This window comes from Tachyglossus aculeatus, chromosome 7 (assembly GCF_015852505.1).
Source record: "Tachyglossus aculeatus isolate mTacAcu1 chromosome 7, mTacAcu1.pri, whole genome shotgun sequence".
Taxonomy (NCBI): Eukaryota; Metazoa; Chordata; class Mammalia; order Monotremata; family Tachyglossidae; genus Tachyglossus; species Tachyglossus aculeatus.
The window spans coordinates 31,154,824-31,178,672 of NC_052072.1; the positions used below are offsets into that span (position 1 = coordinate 31,154,824).

The 23,849-nt window shown below is 41.1% G+C and overlaps 1 protein-coding gene across 3 annotated transcripts in view; it reads left to right on the plus strand.

The window, feature by feature from the left end:
• MAGI3 (membrane associated guanylate kinase, WW and PDZ domain containing 3) overlaps window positions 1-23,849 on the plus strand; it is a 189,931-nt gene that overhangs the window by 91,210 nt on the left and 74,872 nt on the right. For all 3 annotated transcript variants that reach the window (XM_038749323.1, XM_038749324.1, XM_038749325.1), the window contains exons 2-5: window positions 10,493-10,609; window positions 12,756-12,875; window positions 20,101-20,310; window positions 22,348-22,522. In XM_038749323.1, coding sequence (XP_038605251.1) covers window positions 10,493-10,609; window positions 12,756-12,875; window positions 20,101-20,310; window positions 22,348-22,522 — 622 coding nt within the window. The remainder of the gene's footprint in view (window positions 1-10,492; window positions 10,610-12,755; window positions 12,876-20,100; window positions 20,311-22,347; window positions 22,523-23,849) is intronic.

The following is a 23,849-nucleotide window of genomic DNA, read 5'->3' on the forward strand; positions in this document are numbered from 1 at the left end:
GCCATCATCATTATTATTGTTATTATTATTATTATTACTATTACTAGTTGATCAGGTTGGACACAGTCCCTGTCCATAAAGCACAGGCCCGGAAGTCAGAAAGACCTGGGTTCTAGTCCCGGCTCTGCCACTTGTCTGCCAAGTGATCATGGGCAAGTCAATTCACTTCTCTGTGCCGCAGTTACCTCACCTATAACTAACAGATTACAGTCTTAATCCCCATTTTTCAGGTGAGGTAACTGAGACACAAAGAAGTCAAGTGACTCACCCAAGGTTACACAGCAGACACATGGCAGAGCTGGCATTAGAATCTTGGTCTTTCTTACTTCCAGGCTTGTCCTTTATTCATTAGGCCAAGCTCCTTCTCAAGCGTCAGTAAATCATTGTGCAGTTGTCCTTCATATTCAAAGATCGATCAATCAATCAATCAATCATATTTATTGAGCGCTTACTGTGTGCAGAGCACTGTACTAAGCGCTAGGGAAGTTCAAGTTGGCAACATATAGAGACAGTCCCTACCCAACTGTGGGCTCACAGTCTAAAAGGGGGAGACAGAGAACAAAACCAAACATACTAACAAAATAAAATAAATAGAATAGATATGTACAAGTAAAATAAATAAATAAATAGAGTAACGAATATGTACAAACATATATACATATATACAGGTGCTGTAGGGAAGGGAAGGAGGTAAGATGGGGGGGATGGAGAGGGGGATGAGGGGGAGAGGAAGGAGGGGGCTCAGTTGTCCTTCATATTCAAAGATACCCCCAAAGAAGCTGTCCTTGTGTTTTCTTTCCCAGAACTCGTACACTTCTTTTCACACACTAAGCACTTAATAAGTACTACGACTACCACCACTACTTACTACTGCCACAACACCACCGACGGTGAAATGGACCTATGAGTGCATCTATGGCCGAAGAGGCTAATTTTAGGCCACTAGTTCTGGCCACATTGTGCACCCCAAAGGCCGACCCTTGTTGGGATACGTTGAACGTTTGCAGCCTCCGGCACCGTTTTCCCTTTAGCCTCCTCGTCTGTCATTCCTGGCCAAGTTTTTGCTGGCAAAGAGCCACTCCTTTCTTGATAGCAACAGCAGTGCTGGTCTCGTCGTCATCGTCCATGGTATTTATTGAGTATTAGCTGTGTGTGGAGCACTCTTCGAAGCAGTTGCCTCTCAGATTTCACCTTTGAAGCAATATGGTGGAAGCTTTGTGTCTTTGAAACACTTCCAACACCCACCTTGCTCTGTTTCCCACCAATTCTCCGTGCAGCGGTTTTTTGGTTCTGCTATCCGCCGTTCTCCTAACGTGCCCCACGCAGCGTAGCTGGGGAGGTTCAGCGCTAGGAAGCCGACTATTCCAGCGCTTCACTGCTGCTGTATTGTCTCGTCCATTTGGTAGTAAATGTGGCCCATGAATAATGCCGATGGAGCCGCTCCAGGATCTGGATTGTGGCACCTGTGTGGGTTTCGGGTCTCCCAACCATAGAATCATCATCAATCGTATTTATTGAGCGCTTACTATGTGCAGAGCACTGTACTAAGCGCTTGGGAAGTACAAATTGGCAACCTGTAGAGACAGTCCCTACCCAACAGTGGGCTCACAGTCTAAAAAGTCGGTTGAACAACATTTCAGGTCCGTAGATCTTTGGTTTGGTGTGGAAATAATTGTAGATCCGTTTTTCCCGATCATGTAAACTAAAATGGGGACCCCTTTTAGACTGTGAGCCCACTGTTGGGTAGGGACTGTCTCTATATGTTGCCAATTTGTACTTCCCAAGCGCTTAGTACAGTGCTCTGCACATAGTAAGCGCTCAATAAATACGATTGATGATGATGATGATGACCATTCTCGAATCCTTGTAGATGAGTTTTCCCATATGTCTCCCTGTCTTTTTCCGTTGAAGCAGCTTGGCTTAGTGGCAGGAGCACAGGCTTGAGAGTCAGAGGTTGTGGGTTCTAATCCCGGCTTTGCCACTTTCTTTCATTCATTTTCATTCATTCATTCATTCATTAGAGAAGCAGCGTAGCTCAGTGGAAAGAGCGTGGGCTTGGGAGTCAGAGGTCTGGGTTTAAATCCCACCTCCCCCACATGTCTGCTGTGTGACCTTGGGCAAGTCACTTCACTTCTCTGTGCCTCAGTTCCCTCATCTGTAAAATGGGGATTAAGACTGTGAGCCCCGCATGGGACAACGTCATCTCCTTGTGTTCCCCCCAGCGCTTAGAACAGTGCTTTGCACATAGTAAGCGTTTAACAAATACCAACATTATTATTATTATTATTATTCACTCATATTTATTGGGCACTTACTGTGTGCAGAGCACTGTACTAAGCGCTTGGGAAGTACAAGTTGGCAACATATAGCGACAGACCCTACCCAACAGCGGGCTCAGTTGTGTGACTTTGGGCAAGTCACTTAACTTCTCTGGGCCTCCGTTACCTCATTTGTAAAATGGGGATTAAGACTGTGAACCCCACGTGGGCCAACCTGATTACTTTGTATCTCCCCCAGTGCTTCAAACAGTGCTTGGCACATAATAAGCACTTAACAAATACTAGTATTATTATTATTATTGGAAAATAAGGATTTAGACCCGTGGGATGGATTCAAAGACTACATCACTTTTCTGTGGAACAGTGAATGTTCTTCAGAATTAAAAGAATCTGTACATGACCTCTTTTTCTTGGCAGTAGGAATGTGAGTGTGCTAAAGCAAGCTTCAGTGACTATTCTCCAGCACAAATATCGCTTGAAACAAAGTCAACCTGGTTAGCATATCATGAGGTCAGTTTAGATGGTGATCTCATTTCAGGTGTTTTTTAAACTGAAATTTAGTCCTAACCATTCAGGCAACCAGAAAGAAGACAAGAAGAAATGTGAAATCTTGTCCAAATGAGATCACTTTTATTTGCGTTTGCTGTCTCTCCTCCCTTTCATATGTAGTTAAAAATAATTGCTGAATTTAAATGTTTCCTATGTGCCAACCACTGTGCTAAGTGTTGGGGAAGTTATAATACCATTAGATCGGACACAGTCCCTGTCCCACCTGGAGCTCACAGTCCAAGAGGGAGAGAAAATGGGCATTTTATCCCCCTATTTTATAGTTGAGGAAACTGAGGCACAGATAAGTTAAGCAAATGGCAGAGCTGGGCTTCGTACCTAGCTCTCCTGAGTCCCAGTGTTAGGCTCTTTCCATTATCCAGTCAACAGTATTGAGCACTTACTGTGTGCAGAGCACTGTACTAAGTGCTTGGGAGAATACAAGACAGAATCAGTAGACATATTCCCTGCCCACGGTCAGCTTACAGTCTAGAAAACTAGGCCACAAGGCTTCCATATAATTACCTCTTATTTTTAAGACCATCTGTACTGACAAGTTTTCCGCAAAGCAACAACACTAAATAATTTTTTTCTAAAAAATGTGGATTTTTCCCATCAGTGTGCACCAATATAAAAAAAAGTTAACTTTCACACCTTTGTGAATTTGTAAATTCTCTCTCCAAAATCGCATCATACTTTCCAGGGCAAAATAGCTAAGTCTGAAACAATAAAGTAATGAGCATTATTTAACCAACGATTTTCAGTTTTGGTCATTGAATGTAACGGATGTGGAGAAACTGGTCAAGAGAAAAGTAGTAAAAGGGATGAAAGGGATAAAAGGATCCTCTGCAGGACGGTTGATGGAACCAGGATTGTTAAGTAAGAAGTGATTTTCTAGGGGTATGCAAGTATATGAAGGATTTTTATGATGATGCTGCACAGTTGTTTTTCACATCCATGGAGAACAGCACAAGAGGAAATGGGGTTAGATTAAAACATGAGATTGTCTTTGGGCAAATAAAAACAAACTCCTGGTCTGTCAAACTGATAAAATATGGGATCGGTTGTGAGGGAACTTGTGAAGTCTCCATGCCTGGAGATTTTTAGGAAAAAAAAAACCCGGCCAACTGTCTGCCCCAGAAAATTTAGTCGTTCAGCTTTCTGGAGGGCTTGAACCTGACAGTCACTTGGTGTCAGTCAGTCAGTCGTATTTATTGAGCCCTTACTGTGTGCAGGGCAATGTATTAAGTGCTTGGGGGATAGTACAATATAACAATTTAACAGACACTCTTCCTGTCCACAGTGAGTTTACAGTCTAGAGGGAGAGGATATCTCTCGGTGTCTTTCCAGATTTATTATTCTATGACATTATAATAATAATAATAATAATAATAATAATAATAATAATAATAATAATAATAATAATGTTGGCATTTGTTAAGCGCTTACTATGTGCAAAGCACTGTTCTAAGCGCTGGGGGGGGTATAAAGTGATCAGGTTGTCCCACGTGGGGCTCACAGTCTTAATCCCCATTTTACAGATGAGGTAACTGAGGCTCAGAGAAGTTAAGTAACTTGCCCAAGGTCACACAGCAGACGTGGCGGAGCCGGGATTCAAACCCATGACCTCTGACTCCAAAGCCCGTGCTCTTTCCACTGAGCCACGCTGCTGATTTCCTGACATAAATACAGAACATATGAAACCACTTCAGTAAATGCGTATATTTCTGACTAAATCCAGAAATGTACACACCCTTTATTCACCCCACCTTCACCCCCCACAGCACGTCTGTACATATCTGTAATTTCTGGCACTATCCGTCTCCCCTTCTGGATTGTAAACTCTTTGTGGGCAGGGAATGCCTACCAACTCTGTTGTACTTTCCCAAGTGCTGTACACACAGTAAATGCTCAATAAATAAGATTGATTGCTTGATTAAATCCAGTACAATCCAACGAGAAAAAAAATTCCAAGAAGTTAAAAATAAAAGAGCTCCAAAGCACAATTAAGGGCTCTTGGGGCATCAAGACATTTTACAGTTTGAGAGTAGCTGGTTTATCCTGGCAAGACTCTCCACTAAAGAGGTAGTAAGATAGCATTTTTCAACTACCAAGCTAATGGTGTAAATTAGGGTAAAAGAGACAGATATCCTTGGTTAAAAATCTCAGTGCGACTGTTTTAAATTTCCTGGCCAGTTGTAGGTGGAACGAGTAAGCGGGTTTCTTTTATCTAGAAATCCAGGAGCAGGAATTGAAGCAATCCTTGCCAAAAATTATAAATCATTTTGCTGAAATAATAATAATAATGGTATTTTTTTTAGTGTTAACTTTTGTGCCAGGCACTGTTCTTGGTTGTTCAAGGTAATCAGGTTGTCCCACGTGGGGCTCACAGTCTTAATCTCCATTTTACAGATGAACTAACTGAGGCCCAGAGAAGTGACTTGCCCAAGGTCACACAGCAGACAAGTGGCAGAGCTGGGATTAGAACCCACGACCTCTGACTCCCAAGCCCGGGCTCTTTCCACTAAGCCACACTGCTTGTCAAAGATTGGCAAACTCTCCACAGGTAGCCTGAGCCTTGTTTCTCCATATTCGTTTTAAGTGATTTACCTCCACAATAGGCGTTACAATTTCTCTGTGTTTTGGGCTGGCATTGCAGCCGGTTTGCTTTCACGTAGAGCTCCTTGTCAATTCATATTACAATTGTACAGTCTGGTCCATTTTGATCTCATCTGGAGTTTTACACATTTCAAAGGGAGAGACAAGATGGATCCTTATTAACAGAACAAACTCCAAAAAACCCCCCCAAAATCTATCTCAAGATATATTTAGTGCATTTTTCTTCACTCGAACTAAGCAAATGAATCATTCATCTGTGAACTAGGTTTTTCATCAGCTAGAACTCAGCAGTCTTGGATTTAAAGAAAATATTTTTTATGAAAACAAATCACTGTGCTCTACAGGAAGACCATTTGCAATTATTTCCTTGTGACATTTCTGTCAGGTGTCATTAGCACATCTGTCATGTTGCCAGATACCCATTGCCCCTTTAACGCACAAATTACTGTGCCGTTGTTCTAATGCTTCAGCCTTCTGACCGATAGGAACAAAGCAATCTATTGTCAAGTTTTCTTCCCACAGAACAAATCAACCAGGGTTCGGTGAACTTACAAATTGAATTTATGTACTTTATCCTATTGTTCAATTCTTGAGGTGGAAGAATGTTATATGAATGTCTTATAAAATCTGTTAAAGATAAGATTGGGGCCGTGTGGGTAAGTGGGTGTCGGAATCTGAACCACAAAGGAAAGGATTAAGGTTTATTTTAATATCAAATAGCTTTGCATCTTTATGGAAAAGCACGTGTTTTTGTCGATGAAGCCACATACAAAAGGAAGCAGCCAAATTCCAACAACTTGAAATGACTGTTTCAAAAACTAGGAATTTCACTTCATCCTTGAAAAGTTTCTAAACAGCAGTTCTTACATAATATATGTATATAACTATAATATTCAAAGATGGTGCTACTGAAGGGATATTCTGCGTGTGGGTGAGGCTCAATAAACCTAAATGTAACTGACGCTTCTTGTCAAGTGTGGTGTAAAAATTAGCCATTGCAACGTGTGGCATCTGTTACCATTTTTGAAACGTGCTTCTTGGACTCTCAAGTTCCTTGGAATTTCTGCTTATTGGAGAGCAACCCCTCCTCTCGCTCTCTCTCTCTCTCTCTCTCTCTATCTCTGTGTCTCTGTCTTTATGACATTTGTTAAGTGCTTCTTACATTCTGAGCACATTATTAAGCATTGGGGTGGATACCAACAAATTGGGTTGGACACCATCCCTGCCCCACATCAGGCCGACAGTTTTAATCCCCATTTTGCAGATAAGGTAACTGAAGCACAAAGAAGTTAAGTGACTTGCTCAGGGTCACACAGTAAGCAAATGGTGGAGCCAGGATTACAACCCAGGTCCTTCGCAATCTTTACATACAAACATCCACCTCAGTTCACTACACAGCACCTGGGGTAATCTGGTAGCACCCTGTTACTCAAGTCTCATCCAAAACTAGGAGCGTTACTTTAATTAGGACCCCACTGTTGGCATTTAATGTTGAGTATGAATCAGTCAGTAGTAGTATAATGCAACTGCTTGAGAGTCACATGGGCCATCTGAGGTAGGAAATGGTCTCAGAGGTGTATAAAAGGTTGCTCACCAGCTAAGCTTTGGAGATCTGCAGTTTGGTTTGAAGTCTGATGGTCTGTAATTGCCAAATTCTGTTATCCTCCCATAAGACTTGGAGGCATTTTCGGTTCAGTTTTCCACTGTGTTTCTCTCCACGTCATCAGGTACCTAGTTAATGGGTAGGCAAATTTACTAAAAGCATAGAAGTTCTCTGGGACTGATGAAACTCTGTGGTTTGCTTTAGGGTCAGGTTGGGCTGTGAACTGCTGCCTCACGGGAATGTGTTTTCCCAATGACTTAGATGTTATAAATTGAGATCTGTTCCGAAACCTCTGGTGAAGTCGTAATGAAATCCTTTCATATGCCATTGGAATGATCAATATCACTAGCCTTTGGTTTCATCTCTGTTAAAGTATTTCAAATCATAGCTTGACAACTTTAAATGAGAATTATAATATGAGTGTTTGTCTCTGCAGGAGACTGTGATGTGAAAGCTTTTCTAGCGTGGTAATGGTTTTTCAACTTCAATCACACATTTGCCCAACCTAAAGTCGAAGAGCTGTCATTTTCTTAAAGCACCTTTCTGCAAGCTAACTGCTTCTGAACACTATTGCCTGTCTTTGGATTCCTCTCTCCATTAAGGTCTAATTCAGTCATATTCATAGGTTCATCCACTTTCTTAAATTGATGCAAGGCTTTCAAACCTAAAATTTTAGCCGGTTGTGGAGAAACCATAACTTCTTAATTTTCAGGATCTGTTCCATCTTGCAGCAATGCATTGTATCAGCTGACCGAGATGTAGTTAATGTAGGGAATATGTCTGCCAATTCCGTTGTACTCTCAAGCGCTTAGTGTAGTGCTCTGCACATTGTAAGCGCTGAGTAGATACCATTGATTCTTTCATTTCTAGATTGAGTTGCCTCTGTTCAGCAGCATTTTTTGTTATGTACTCAGCTCTTCAAAGCTCTGAAAATCTAACACAACTGTGAAAAGAGTTTCCTCCAAGATCCAGAGACTTAATCTCAACCCAGGTGGGGAGGGATGTACTTAAATGTTGGCTAGGAATTTCTGGGCTTGTTGGGTATATACATAGTACAGGTTGCATTCCTGGGGTGCTTGTATAGTGGGATGGTTGTAACCTGGGTTATTCCTGTAGTTGTGCTTCTGAAGAGTCTTATGTAACAGAAAAATTGCATTATAATGCATATATAATATGTATATAATAATTACAACACACTTGTGCACCACCATTTCTTTGTACATTGCATTTAATTGCACCAGTTTGTATCCAGACAGTGACTTGGTGTGGAAAGAACATTTCTCAATTCTCCAACAGCATTCTATCCACTCCTACCCAACACTGAAAGCATGTGCTATAGGAGAACTGGTTTTAACATTTGGGGGAATCCCAAATAAGAAAACAAAATGTCATCCCAAGTTGATTCCGTTACATTCTGTTTTCAGGTCTGTAGGGATGCGTTTACTTTTGCCATTCCCAGTTTAAAGTGCTTTGTAGGATTGCAGCAGGAAAGATAAGCAAGACTTGATTGCTGGGTTTTTTTGTTCATTTATTTGACGTTGAGTATTGAAGGTTATCTTTGGGTTGTCCTTTCTTTGGTGCCTTAGTTCAACTGGTTGCCACAGAATCTGACTTGAGTTTTTCTCTCATCTTCTCACAGTACCTCCTAGTACACTCATTTGCAATCAATTCCTCCACTCACTTCAGATTCACACACCACTGTCAAGCTACAGGAGTAAACCTCATGCAGCAGATGGTAGTGTTTTGCATTTCTATTTAACAACCAGATAGTAATACAAGCCAGTTTTCCTCATTAGAAATATGTGGATGGAAAATCAGCTTTCCTCATCTGCTTGTAATAACTGTATCTAAGTGCTACATATAATATATCATCATCATCATCAATCGTATTTATTGAGCGCTTACTGTGTGCAGAGCACTGTACTAAGCGCTTGGGAAGTACAAGTTGGCAACATATAGAGACAGTCCCTACCCAGCAGTGGGCTCACAGTCTAAAAGGGGGAGACAGAGAACAAAACCAAACATACTAACAAAATAAAATAAATAGAATAGATATGTACAAGTAAAATAAATAGAGTAACAAATATGTACAAACATATATATATATATATATATACAGGTACTGTATATATGTATACTGTATATATAAAATATATATATAAAACGGTTGGACAAGGTTCTTGCTCCACAAGGGGTTCACAGTCTAAGGGGGAGGGAGAACAGATAATTCAACCCCCACTTGAATGGATGAGGATGCTGAAGCACAAAGAAGTGTAAGTGACTTACCCAAGGTCACACAGCAGGTAGGTTGGCAGAGCCAGAATTAGAAACCAGGTCTTTTGACTCTCAGGCCCATAGTCTTGCCACTAGGCCACAATGCTTCTGCTAATTCTGTAATAAAAGTTGGGTTTGGTAGTATTTAAGAATTGGCTGGTTGAAGTTTGCTGATAACTAAATAGTATAGCTTTTCCAGTTGTATCTATGCTCAGACATTTGGTGTAGTGGATAGAACACAGCCTCGGGAGTCAGAAGGACCTGGGTTCTAATCCCATCTCTGCCAGTTGTCTGCTGTGTGACCTTGGCCAAGTCACTCCATCATCATCATCATCACCAATCGTATTTATTGAGCGCTTACTGTGTGCAGAGCACTGTACTTAGTACAGTGCTCTGCACACAGTAAGCGCTCAATAAATACGATTGATGATGATGAGATGAGGTAACTGAGGCACACTGTGAGCCCACTGTTGGGTAGGGACTGTCTCTATATGTTGCCAATTTGTACTTCCCAAGCGCTTAGTACATCATCAATCGTATTTATTGAGCGCTTACTATGTGCAGAGCACTGTACTAAGTACAGTACTAAGCGCTTGGGAAGTACAAGTTTGGCAACATATAGAGACAGTCCCTACCCAGCAGTGGGCTTACAGTCTAAAAGGGGGAGACAGAGAACAAAACCAAACATACTAACAAAGTAAAATAAATAGAATAGATATGTACAAGTACAATAAATAAATAAATAAATAAAATATTTATTTTGTATCTGTAAAATCTGTATTTTGTATTTGTATAAGTAAATAAGCAAAATAAACAAATAAATAATAAATAAATAAATAAGTAAAATATTTATTTTGTAATCTGTAAAATCTGTATTTTGTCATTTGTAAAATAAGAATTAAGACTGTGAGCCCATGCGGTTGACTGTGTCCAACCTGATCACCTCATATTTACCCCAGTGCTTAGAACAGTGTTTGGCACTAAGTAACCACTTAACAAATACCATAATTATTATTAATAGTTATTATTATATGTCAGGGGTCAGTTTTCCTGTTAAAAGCATTATCATTAGCGGAATCTTAATCACTTGACCTCACCGTTAGTGGTGTTTTAATAGCCTAATAAATGTTTGATCTCCAATCATCCAATCAGTTGCCTTTGTCTTTTGTAGGAAAAGTCATCAATAAAGACTTGCGTCATTATCTGAGCCTTCAGTTCCAGAAAGGATCCATCGATCACAAACTCCAGCAGGTGATCAGAGACAATCTCTACTTGAGAACCATCCCGTGTAAGTATAAGAGGAGCTCCAAATACACTTGGAGAAAACGCCAAAGAGCACCTGCAGCACACAGAGGGGAAGAAGTACTCTTATGTGGGTGAAAGTCTCTTTCAGTAACAAATTCACCATAAGTAGGGTAAGCGGCATCAAGAAGGGGCACTAGCATTGTATAATCATAACTACCTCTCTCCCTGGGGAGTGTTGAATCATCACATCACCCTAAAGAAGCTTTGTCCCATCACTTCTCCCTCCTCAACCTGGAGGTTCCGGTCCTCTTGAGAACCGTAAATTAGGATCTTCTCTCTCTGGTGAGAAGCGAGACTGATGCCTGCACCTGTGAAGCCTCAGATCTGAAGCTAGGTTAGAAGCTGGACTCAGATTTCCAGGGCATCTCTTTCTCGACTGGAAAACCTTCTCCCTTGAACCCACCCCATCTTCATCCAGGTACCATTCTTCGGCTTTTCCAGACTTGACTGCGGCCCCTGCGGAGTGCTAGAGCTGGTCTAGGTTTTTGAGGGGTGGGCTTGGCTGGTTAATAGGAGACCTTCCTTGAGATACTGCTCCCCTGGTTTACGCCGAGGAGTATTTTCCCATTTGGGAGGATGTCCACACACATCACTGTCTCAGAAATACTCCGTGAGATAGCAGCTGCTTTACATTCTACCGGCCCTTTTAATAAACTACAGAAGAATGCGTAATTAAATTGATTGAACTAAAAACAGCCCCACATGCCCAAGCTGATCGACATCAAAATGAAATTCATATAGTCCCTCTCGATAGATGAAAGATTGCTGATTTTCTAAGAGCACTAGAGAGATAAACAAGTAGATGAAGTATTATAATTATAATTAATTCCAAGGGGTTGTTTCAAGACATGTTCAATGAAGGGGAGAGAATATTTTGTGGGAAAATGTTGTGGAGTAATTGGAAAAAAATGTTAATATTTTCCTTTTCTAAAAGAGAAACATCTTTTAGTGCCCTTTATTTCAGTTATTTCACTGTAGAAGTAAATATTTATATGTGATCAATAGTCCCTCATTACAGTTGATTTTTTTTTTCTCGTCCTTTTCAAAATGTCTCGAGTTGTAGCCGAGCTTGGAAAAAAAACAACCTCAATAACTTATACTTGCATATCTGCTCAGAGTAACAGAAATTTATTTTAATTAGATAATGTTTATGATGACTTTTCATGAGGAATCTCTTGTCAGCCATAACTTTGCTTTCCTTTAATGCTCATTGTGAAAATAATGCTCATTGCTAAAATGCCTACTTCTGGTAACACTAAATTTCAAAAAAATGATTCTTTTCTGGCATGTTAATCATTTGAAGAAGATGATGATAAGGGGAATGATTACAAAAGTCTTTTTTAAGGAGAAAGGGAGAAAACCACTAAATTCCCATTCCACTTAAGTGAGTTGTTGCTGTGTTGGAGGAAGTATTTATTTAGAGGGATGTGGCAGAGACTTTTTTGAAAATGAAGTTTTCTTTCTAATTAGACACTCTTCAGTAATGCAGTGTTTGCAACATCTTCATGAGCTAGGATAATTGAGAATTGCCTCTGTTCATTGAGGTTGAAAGGGACTGGGATTTGTTTCTCAGTGATGGATAAGCATCCCTTACCACTCAAATCCTGAGTTGTAACTTTTAAAGAATTAGAAAACCTAGTTTATTGTTTAAAAGCCATTTTTAATCCGTAAATCATTTTATTGTCCTAGTTTTGCATCGTAATGGCAGTTTTTTGTCTTGGATCAGCCAGAAGCAATATTGAGAAACAGCAGGGCTGAGTGGAATCAGAAAGACCTGGGTTCTAATCCTGATTCTGCCACTTGTCTGCTGTGTGACCTTGACTTAACTTCTCTGTGCCGCAGTTATATAATCTGAAAAATGGGGGATTAAAATTGTGAGCCCCATTTGATACATTATCTGTGTCCAACGTGATTAGTTTGTATTTACCCGAGTGCTTAGTCATAGTAAGCGCTTAACAAATACTATAAAAAAAACCAACAAAACCCCCAATAATACCTCAGGGTCTGTATTTTTTCTAGGTTTTCTGCAAACTATATTCCCGGTCCCACTGAATATGTTGCGAAACTTTGGACAACTTGATACTTCTCTTTTTCTTTCTTTCTTTCTTAATTTTTTTTTTCGCTCCTAGGTACTACAAGGGCCCCTAGGGATGGTGAAGTCCCGGGGGTCGACTATAATTTCATTCCTGTTGAACAGTTCAAAGCACTGGAGGAGAGTGGAGCATTGTTAGAAAGTGGAACCTATGATGGTATGTTACTCCGTATAAGAAAATCATATCGAGAAGGTTACCTGAACAGCATTAAAAACTTGAAAGAACATCTGAGCCAATATAAACCGTTGCGGCTTTTCTTTTTCTCGGTAATTTGAATTTGATTGGGAGTTTTGTGAGTTGCAGGACTAAAATTAGTGGATTAATAAATACCCAGGAAAGTCACAATTACCTCACCAAATACCTCATTGCATAAAGAATCATAGGCCTAATAGTATTCTAAAAGGCAATCCAGCACACTAGTAAACGTTTCATTTTAATCCAGGTTGAAGGCCGACCCGTGCCGTCTTATTGGGTAACCTGGTCCCAAATTTCAGCGTTCGTTTATTTGTATTTACTGAGCGCTTACTGTGGGCAGAGCACTGTGCAAAACACTTGGAAGAGTACAGTACAACAACAAACAGACACAAGTCCCGTTATCTTCCATATATAAGGCAAGATCCAGGACGATGTTGTCATTCTCGAGGTGGTGAGATGTGTAACAGCCCAGCCCAGAGGGGAAGCGGCGGTTGTGACAGTGTAAGGAGCAGGGTGGACAAAGCGACGACCTCACCACTGCCAATTACTTTCTCAACAGCAGCCATAATCGCCGCAATGGTACGCGAGCCATTCTGAGGCCCTGCCTGTTGATTGAAATTTCTGGCTCTGGTTGGAAACTTCTAAACATCCATGGCCTTAGGACAGGCCAATAAATAACCGTTATCACTGGCCTGTCTTAGGCCATTATTTAGGTCAGGCCAGCTGCTGTTATTGTTAATTATGGTATTTAGCACACTTACTAGGCACAAAGCACTGCAATAAGTGTTGGAGTAGAAACAAGATAGCAAGAGCAGACCTAGTGTCTGTCTCATACTGTGCTCACAATCTAAACAATCAGTTATTGAGACTGTGCCAAGAACTGTACCTAGCAGCTGGGAATGTACAATCCAGGGAATGTACAACAGAAGCAAATGTGGCCTATTGGAAAAAGCACAAGGTTGGGAATCAGAGGGCTTGGGTTCTAGTCCCGGCTCTGCCACGTGCCTGCTGTGTGACCATGGGCAAGTGGCATAACCTCTCTCATATGGAAAATGGCGATTCGAGACCTGTTCTTCATTTTACATAGGTTGTGATCCGCATGATGATGATGATGATGATGGCATTTATTAAGCGCTTACTATGTGCAAAGCACTGTTCTAAGCGCTGGGGATGTCACAAGGTGATCAGGTTGTCCCACGTGGGGCTCACAGTCTCAATCCCCATTTTACAGATGAGGCAGCTGAGGCACAGAGAAGTTAAGTGACTTGCCCAAAGTCACACAGCTGACAATTGGCAGAGCCGGGGTTTGAACCCATGACCTCTGACTCCAAAGCCCGTGCTCTTCTCCACTGAGCCACGCTGCTTCTCTACTCACATATGAGCCAGCGAGTATGTTCGACGTGATTGTTATCATCATCATCATCATCAATCGTATTTATTGAGCGCTTACTATGTGCAGAGCACTGTACTAAGTGCTTGGGAAATACAAATTGGCAACATATAGAGACAGTCCCTACCCAACTGTGGGCTCACAGCCTAAAAGGGGGAGACAGAGAACAAAACCAAACATACTAACAAAATAAAATAAATAGAATAGATATGTACAAATAAATAGAGACAGTCCCTACCCAACAGTGGGCTCACAGTCTAAAAGACTGTGTTAGTATTGTTAGTATCTACCCCAGCACTATTGCAGGGATTTGCCCATAATAAGCCCTGAACAAGTCCCACTATGATTCTTATCATCACCACCACCTCAGGCCTCATTATTGTAAGAGACCCTGTGCCTGCCTTCAAGGACCTCACAGTATAATAGGAGAAAGTTAGAAATTATGTTCAAGCAGCGTGGCTCAGTGGAAGGAGCACGGGCTTTGGAGTCAGAGGTCATGGGTTCAAATCCCAGCTCTGCCAATTGTCAGCTGTGTGACTTCGGGCAAGTCACTTCACTTCTCTGTGCCTCAGGTACCTCATCTGTAAAATGGGGATGAAGACTGAGCCCCCTGTGGGACAACCTGATCACCTGGTAACCTCCGCAGCGCTTAGAACAGTGCTTTGCACATAGTAAGCGCTTAATAAATGCCATCATTATTATTATCATTAAATGGTGTGCTCAAGAAGAACAACAAAGACATAAGAGGACGTAGTCCAAGTATATCAGGATGAAATAAAACCAAATAAATCAGTGCATATTTCAGTGCAAATACAGGTTTGTAATCACTGAGGAGAGGATAAAAAAGACAGAAGTGCTAAGGGTGGTTGTTGAGTTGTTGTGAATTAGTGGGAATGGCTTACTGACAGCGCTTCGAAGATGAAGAGACAAGGCAGATTTGGGGGAGGAGGGAGTTCCAGGTCAAGAGCAAAGGAATCGGTTAATCAATCAATCGTATTTATTGAGCGCTCACTGTGTGCAGAGCACTATACTAAGCGCTTGGGAAGTACAAGTCGGCAACACACAGAGACAGTCCCTACCCAACAGCGGGCTCACAGTCTAGAAGGGGGAGACACAAAAAAACCAAACAAACTAGCTCTCTTCCTCCCTTCAAGGCCCTGCTGAGAGCTCACCTCCTCCAGGAGGCCTTCCCAGACTGAGCCCCTTCCTTCCTCTCCCCCTCGTCCCCCTCTCCATCCCCCCCATCTTACCTCCTTCCCTTCCCCACAGCACCTGTATATATGTATATATGTTTGTACATAGTTTTTACTCTTATTTATTTATTCTATTTGTGCATATCTATTCTATTTATTTTATTTTGTTAGTATGTTTGGTTTTGTTCTCTGTCTCCCCCTTTTAGACTGTGAGCCCACTGTTGGGTAGGGACTGTCTCTATATGTTGCCAATTTGTACTTCCCAAGCGCTTAGTACAGTGCTCTGCACATAGTAAGCGCTCAATAAATACGATTGATGATGATGATGATACTGACAAAAAAGCAGCGTGGCTCCCTGGAAAGAGCCCAGGCTTGGGATTCAGAGGTCAGGGGTTCAAATCCAGGCTCTGCCACTCGTCAGCTGTGTGACTTTGGGCACGGCACAACTTCTCTGGGCCTCAGTGACCTCGTCTGTAAACACGGCGGTGAGGTCCTGCACCGTCTTGGGGTCGGTCTCGGCCATGGTCCCTCGCTCGGCTCCGCGTCGGGCGTCCCGAGCCGTCGCTGAGGTACTTCAAGGTGAGCTGGAGAGCAGCAGGTGATGAGAACTGCCCATTTGTAACGTGGGGAGGGCTGGTTGACCCGGGAGCCAATCAAGAAGAGTTTTTGTTTGGTGTAAAAGGAAGTCATCGAAGGTTTTTTGAAGAGTGGAGCGGTAGATATATCCTGAGCACTTGAAAAAGGTAAATCATCATCATCAATTGTATTTATTGAGCTCTTACTATGTGCAGAGCACTGTACTAAGCGCTTGGGAAGTACAAATTGGCAACATATAGAGACAGTCCCTACCCAACAGTGGGCTCACAGTCTAAAAGGTAAATGATATATCAGCATGTTATATAGCCAGTGTACAGCACAGATGATGATACTGACACCGGGAATCTTATTCTGACGGTTTTGACACCTCTGTCTCCACGTTTTGCTTTGTTGTCTGTCTCCCCCTTCTAGACTGTGAGCCCGTTATTGGGTAGGGACCGTCTCTATATGTTGCCAACTTGTACTTCCCAAGTGCTTAATACACTCATCTGCACATAGTAAGCGTTCAATAAATATGATTGATTGAATGAATGAATGAATGAATCTAAGTTCTTTACATCAGTTCTTCCTGACGTTGAAATGCTTTTTGACATGTTTCCAAACCTAAAAGCAGATATTCTCCCCAGGTTGGCTGAAGTTTAATCATCTTAGTTATCAATTTCATGAAGTGCAGGGCTTATTAGTGCACCATAGCTCTGTGGTTAGCATCGCTGATTGAAGTACCATTCCATTTCCCTGCTGTGTCCTAGCTGTGTTCATTTGGCTAAAAGTGTCACAGTCCCCTCTACTGCATATCCTTTGGAGTAGTTTAGATTTCTGCATAATTGATTGTAAAATAGTCCTTATGTTATGCAATATCCAGTAACAGAAGTCTTGTTTGATATAGATTTTTAAAGCATTTTAGTACATTTTAAATGTATTTAAATATCCTGCATTATGTTCTGCCTTTTTATATCCCTGAAAATGAACATTGATGTTTTTAAGTTATGTGACGGAACCATTTTTTCATCTCATGCAGCCTTTTTGAACCATGTAGCAGTGTAGATCTGAAAGCAACATTAAAGCCAATTCAATGAATGGCTCATATTTTTTTAAAATTCCAAAATATAATGCAGTTAGTGCTGAGAAGCCCAGGAAGGAACTGCAAAGGACATTATATTTTAATTACTTGCTATTTAACATTTAAATAATGAACACATTGAGTATCTATCTTTAGTTAACAGACGGTAGTACATTTTGTTCTCAAAGAATAGTCTCAAACATAAAAGCCGTGAAGAGTGCCAACGTTTGTAGTACATGCCATAGGAAACATCATGTAGTCCATAAATTCGGAAAATGCCCTGTTGGGTTTATATTTTCTTCTTGCAGAGCCCCAACAGGTTTCAGAATAGTCTTAAATTGAAGTGCATTATGTTCTAATATATAAGCATAGAGTCAGGGGTCAAAATCAGGTTTCCCCCACCCCCCAGTCCATCGTGCACTTGCTCTGCTATTTGGGATAAGAAATATAGCCTCTTTGTGCCTCACTCCCCATAACTGTAAACTACAGGAATTTATAAGGTTATTATTGTAATAAGCTTCTCCCCTTTCCAGTCCATACTTGAGTCTGCTGCCCAGTTCAGTTTTCTAAAAAAAGGTCCAATCCAAGGCTTTCCACGCTTCAGGAACCTCCAGAACCTCTGCATCAAACAGAAATTCCATGCATTGGCTTTAAAGCGCTCAATCCCTCCTACCTTATCTTGCTGATTTCTTACTCCAACCCAGTCCGCGCAATTCATTCCTGTAATGCCACTCACTCACTGTACTTGGATCTCGTCTATCTCAGCACCAACTCCTCCACCATGTCGTATCTCTGGCCTGGAACTCCCTCCCCCTTTATAAACAACAGACCATCACTCTCTCCATCTTCAGAGCCTTATTAAACCACATCTCTTCCAAGAGGACTTCCCTGACTAAGCCTAATTTTCCCTTCACTCACCTCTCTCAACTAGGCACTTGCAACTGGGAGCCCACTGTGGGATGGAGACTCCGTATGACCTGATTGTTCTGTATCCATCCTAGCACCCAGAACAGGCTTGGCACGTAGTAAGCATGCACCAAATACCAGAATTATTATTATAGGGACTATGTCCAACCTAATTAACTTGTCCACTGTTTAGGACAGTGTTTGACACATAGTAAGCACTTAACAAATGCCATTCAAAAAATGGACTTCACTTTTGTATCTACTCCACTGCTTAGGACAGTGTTTGACACATAGTAAGCACTTAACAAATGCCATTCAAAAAGGGAACTTCACTTTCAGTAGCCTCTTCATAGAATATGGCTAATATATACTTATCCACTTTCAGAAAGGAAAGTGCTTTGCTTCCTAAAGCCAACCTAAGGTCATCAGTCGTTTTGAAAGTCTCAGAGTCTGAAAAACTCTTCCCTGAAGGTTCATGATGCTCCATATTGCTCTTTCATCAGCCATCCAGGGAAAATCAAAGGGTAGCCTCCCCATTGTTTCTCTGCATTTGAAGAGCTTATTTAAATTCAACCTTCTGGTCAGAAAGTGTCCCTATCTCTGGGACATCAATGTAGTCCTAGCTCAATTTACTAAATTTCCCTTTGAACTAATGTAAAATAGAAGCCTAAAACTGTTACCTAGAAGAGTTTTTCTGGAGGCTGTTTCCTCATCCTGGGCTTTGGACCATGGTAATTAATTCTCCTTTACTCAAGATAGCGCTGCTTTTGGTCTAGAAGAAAGAGCAGCTGGGGATCAGAAGACCTGGGTTATAGTCCTGGCTCTGCAAATAGGGGAATGCCTGCTGGGGCTATGTCATGAGTGGTGAATATTTATGAACAGCTTAGGTGGATAGAAACAAGAATGCCGAATTTAGCTGGTTAATGTGAGCAGGAAAGACCTCATTGTGTAACAAGGCAACTGTGTCCTACGGTATTATTGCACCACAGCACAGCACCATTATGCTGCAGTCACTTCAGCCATAAATGGGCCCTATAGAATAATAAAAAAAACTTGTGTGCAATTTGCAGTACACTTCACCCTTACCCAACTACTCATTCATCACATTCGCAACAGAAACATAGCCAGCAGGGAGGAGAGAGAGAATAGCGCTAAGCAAACCATTATCACTACGAGAAATTCTTTCAAGCAGGTTCTCTGTCCTAAAGTCGCATTAGAGAGGCTTTGTCATTATTCCCATCTCATCAACACTCTTCCAAAGAGCCAGATACTTTGCTTGAGATAAACCTATAAAGTGTATTCCACTCACTTTACCATCATAATATTAGAATAATGATGGTCTTTATTGTATAATTTTAGAACTTACCGTTAGGTTAAACAAAGCCCCGACCAACGCTTTTCCTCTGAATTTGACTTCCAAATGAGAGTTGTACGGTTAATTAAGAGAAGAAAACCAATTGTTTTAATCATGTTCTAAAGCTTTTATTTTTACTGGAAAGCTGCTGATCTTGGCAATTTAGCATATTGAAGTTGAAACGTTTTCCACTTTCCCATGTGTGGGTCCAATATGAAGTTACGCTGAGGCATTTTCTATTTGTCCACTAAAGTGTCTGATGAAATGACAAGGACAGGATGCCAAGAAATCACTTTTAAAAATGGGTTCTGGGTAAATAGATATTATGTGGAGCTTGCTCTTGATTTCAACTTGCCCAGTTTGCTGGTTTCTCCAGAAAAGTTAATTATGGAGCATATTATAAAATACACCCTCCTTTTCTCCTACCAATTTCCCCTGATTTTATCTTATACTAAAACATTCATGTGTATAAATTAGCATTAAAAAATTCAGGCTTGCAGTTGGTATAGATTTTAGTGAATCATAGGTTTTTCAGAAATATGATGTCTGGGTTTGATTAAAGCCAGTAAACACAAATTAAAACTCCACTGTTAAAGGTCAAGGACGGGCTATAAGTTATATGTGCTAGATGAGATGCCCGTTAATGATCAGGTCTCATAATTGTTGCTTTTTTCTCTCCCTACCAGGAAACTTTTATGGAACTCCCAAGCCTCCAGCAGAACCTAGCCCCTTTCAATCAGATCCAGTTGACCAGGTGCTCTTTGATAATGATTTTGACACAGAATCCCAACGAAAAAGAACCACATCAGTCAGCAAAATGCAAAAAATGGATAGTTCTCTTCCTGAGGAAGATGAAGAAGAAGATAAGGAAGCTGTTAATGGCAGCGGGGTTTCAGGTCAGTACCACATGAGAAGGGGCAGTGGTACAATATTCTGATATTCAGTGTAATAGGAAGAGTGTCCTATGTTTGGATTGCGTTTGTATTTAAGCAGTTTATTTTGAAAATATAGCTGTGAAATATCTAGGAAAGCATAAGCCGAGGGCTGTATTTGGGGCTATGGCTAATCGAATCTTTTTTAACATGTTTAAATTAGTGAGAAGTGAGAGAAAAGGGCATAGATTGTGAAATCTTCGGACAACTAAATTAGGATATGCTGCCAATAATTGGATTATATTTTCTCCTGAAGCAATCCTCTCTGACTGTAAGAAAGCATTACTTTATTCCACCTCTTTAGTATACAAAGCCAAATTATAAATTGATATAGTATTATATGAGGTTATAATGTTATATGATGTTTTGGATCCCCTTCTATTCTCCATCTGTACCCACTCCCTAGGGGAACTCATTCACTCCCATGAATTCAACTGTCCTCTCTACGTGGATGATTCCCAAATCTACATCTCCAACCCTGATCTGTCTCTGCCTCTGCAGTCTCATATTTCCTCCTGCCTTCAGGTCATCTCTACTTGGATACCTCATATTCCTACCCAAATCCCATCTCCCCGTGACTTTCCCATCACTGTAGACAACCTTGGCATTGCCTCAAGTCATCTCTCTCACTCAACCCACGGATTCAATCTATCGCCAAATCCTGAAGTTTCAACCTTTACAACATTGCTAAAATCTACCCCTTTCTCTTCAGACTATTACTACTTAATTCAAGCACTTATCCTCTCCTGTCTTGATTACCACATCAGCTTCTTTGATGATCTCCCTACCTCCTGTCTCTTCCCCAATTCATTTCACACTTTACTCTGCCGCCCGGATTACTTTTCTACAAAACTATTCAGTCCATGTATCCCCACGCCTCAAGAACCTCCAGTGGTTGCCCATCCACCTCTGTATCAGTTAGAATTTCCTTACCATAAACTTTAAAGCACTCAATCACTTTTCCCCCGTTCCCTTACCTCGCTGGTTTCATACTATTTCATACTACAGCCCAGCCCACACATTTTGCTCCTCTAATGCCAACCTACTCACTGTACCTTGATCTCCTTTATTTCCCTGCCGGCCCCTCACCCATGTCCTTCCTCTTTCCTGGAATGCCCTTCCTCTTCATATCTGACAGAGCATCACTCTCTCTACCTTCAAACCCTTATTAAAAGCACATCTCCTCCAGGAAGCCTTCCTTCCCTGGCTAAGCCCTCATTTCCTCTTTTCCCACTCCCTTCTCTGCCACCCTTGCATTTGGATTTGCACCTTTTATTCACCCCTCCCTCAGCCATAAAGCACTTATTTGCATGTCCATTTTTTTTTAATGTGTGTTAATGACTGTCTCCCCCCTCCAGACTGTGAGCTTGTTGTGGGCAGCATCTTTGCTATATTGTACTCTCCCAAGCACTTAGAACAGTGCTCTGCACATAGTAAGCACTCAATAAATACAACTGATTGATATAAGCCTTCTATAGCTATATTAGATCTATTTCTAGGTTGATTTTTTTTTCAAACTAAAGCCAGAAAGCATTCAAGGAAAATGGTATTTGGCAAATCATTCAGTAAATTTTCTTTCAGTTTTAAGGACTACAACCAAGAGCTATTAGAAATCTACAATCAAATATTCAGTTGCATTTATTGAGTGCTTTCTGAGTGCAAAGCACTGTTATAAGCCTTCTATAGCTATATTAGATCTACTTCAAGGTTGATTTTTTTTTTCAAGCTAAAGCCAGAAAGCATTCAAGGAAAATGGTATTTGGCAAATCATTCAGTAAATTTTTTTTCAGTCTTAAGGACTACAACCAAGAGCTGTTAGAAATCTACAATCAAATATTCAGTTGCATTTATTGAGCGCTTTCTGGGTGCAAAGCACTGTTCTAAGCGCTTGGGAGAGTAGGTGGTGTTATACATTTCGTTTTAGGTGAAGGCTCAAAGTTCTTTGAGGGGAAAATGTTAATTTATCCATTTTTCATGGTGCTCTGCTCCAAATAATCACAGAAAATAAAGATAGATATTCAGATTCTTCCGATTGGATGAAGACAGTTCCTAGTTACAACCAGACCAACAGCTCCATGGACTTCCGAAATTATCTGACAAGAGATGAAAGCTTGGAGCCTCTGCCTAAGAACTGGGAAATGGCCTACACTGACACTGGAATGATCTATTTCATTGAGTAAGTAGACATAGGTTATTGTGGAATTTGTAAGCTCTTACTTTGTTAAAACCTTTTTAAAAGCTTCCGTTTATCTCCATGGTACAGATCAAAAGACTGTTTTTGTTCTAAAGTCTTCCAGCTGAAAGCTAGCGCTCTTGCTGTTCAGTCCACCTGTTTTCAGTGACTTATTTAGTAGCCTGAATTTCTGAGGAGATAATGAGGTTTAGTAAAAAGGTGATCTTTTTTTGAAAACTAGAATCTCTAAGGCAGAAACAGGTTCAGCCCCTGTTGATTTAAATAGGGTATGGAAAAAGTGCTTTCCATGTTTTTGCCATTCTCAGTGCAGTGGGTTTATGAACCTAACTGATAAATAATAACAACTGTGATGTGTGTTAAGAACTTACGAGCGCCTAGTACAGTGCTCTGCACGCAGTTAGTGCTCCACCAATTGTCAGCTGTGTGACTTTGGGCAAGTCACTTCACTTCTCTGTGCCTCAGTTACCTCATCTGTAAAATGGGGATTAAGACCGTGAGCCCCCCGTGGGACAATCTGATCACCTTGTAACCTCCCCAGCGCTTAGAACAGTGCTTTGCACATAGTAAGTGCTTAATAAATGCCATCGTTATTATTATTATTATTAAATCAATCAGTCATATTTATTGCGCGCTTACTGTGTGCAGAGCACTGTACTAAGCGCTTAGGAAGTACAAGGTGGATATGATTGAATGAAGTGAATATGCCGAACACTGTACCAAAGCACTAGAGTAGCTAAAAGGTAATCGGGTCAGATACGATCCCTGTCCCACAGAAGGCTCCAAGTCTAAGTGATCAGGTATTACAGATGAGGAAACTGAGGCACAGAGGCGTCACGTGACTCTTCCAAGGTCACACAGTAGGTAAGTGGCGGAGCCATCTCTGGGTATTACGCATTAAGAGGTTAATTACTATTCAGGGCCCTTACTTTGATTTGTCTTAGAAGTTAACAGATTTCAGTTTTATAGAACTCGCATTTAATATGTAGAGACCCAGTGGGTCAAATATTATGGGAGTAAGAAACTATAATGATGCGGCATAAATGGGCACTGGACTAGCCTGCCAAAAGGCAGGGTTAGTAGGTCTACTAGAGATGAGAATTGGGTACATGTACGTTGCACCAAACAGCAGTGTGGCTTAGTGGCTAGAGCAGTGGCCTGGGCGCCAGAGGACCTGGATTCTAATCCCAGCTCGGCTGCTAGTCTGCTAGTAAGTACTTAACACCTACCACAGAGAGTAATCATATTTATCGAGCGCTTACTGTGTGCAGAGCACTGTACTAAGCGCTTGGGAAGTACAAGTTGGCAACAT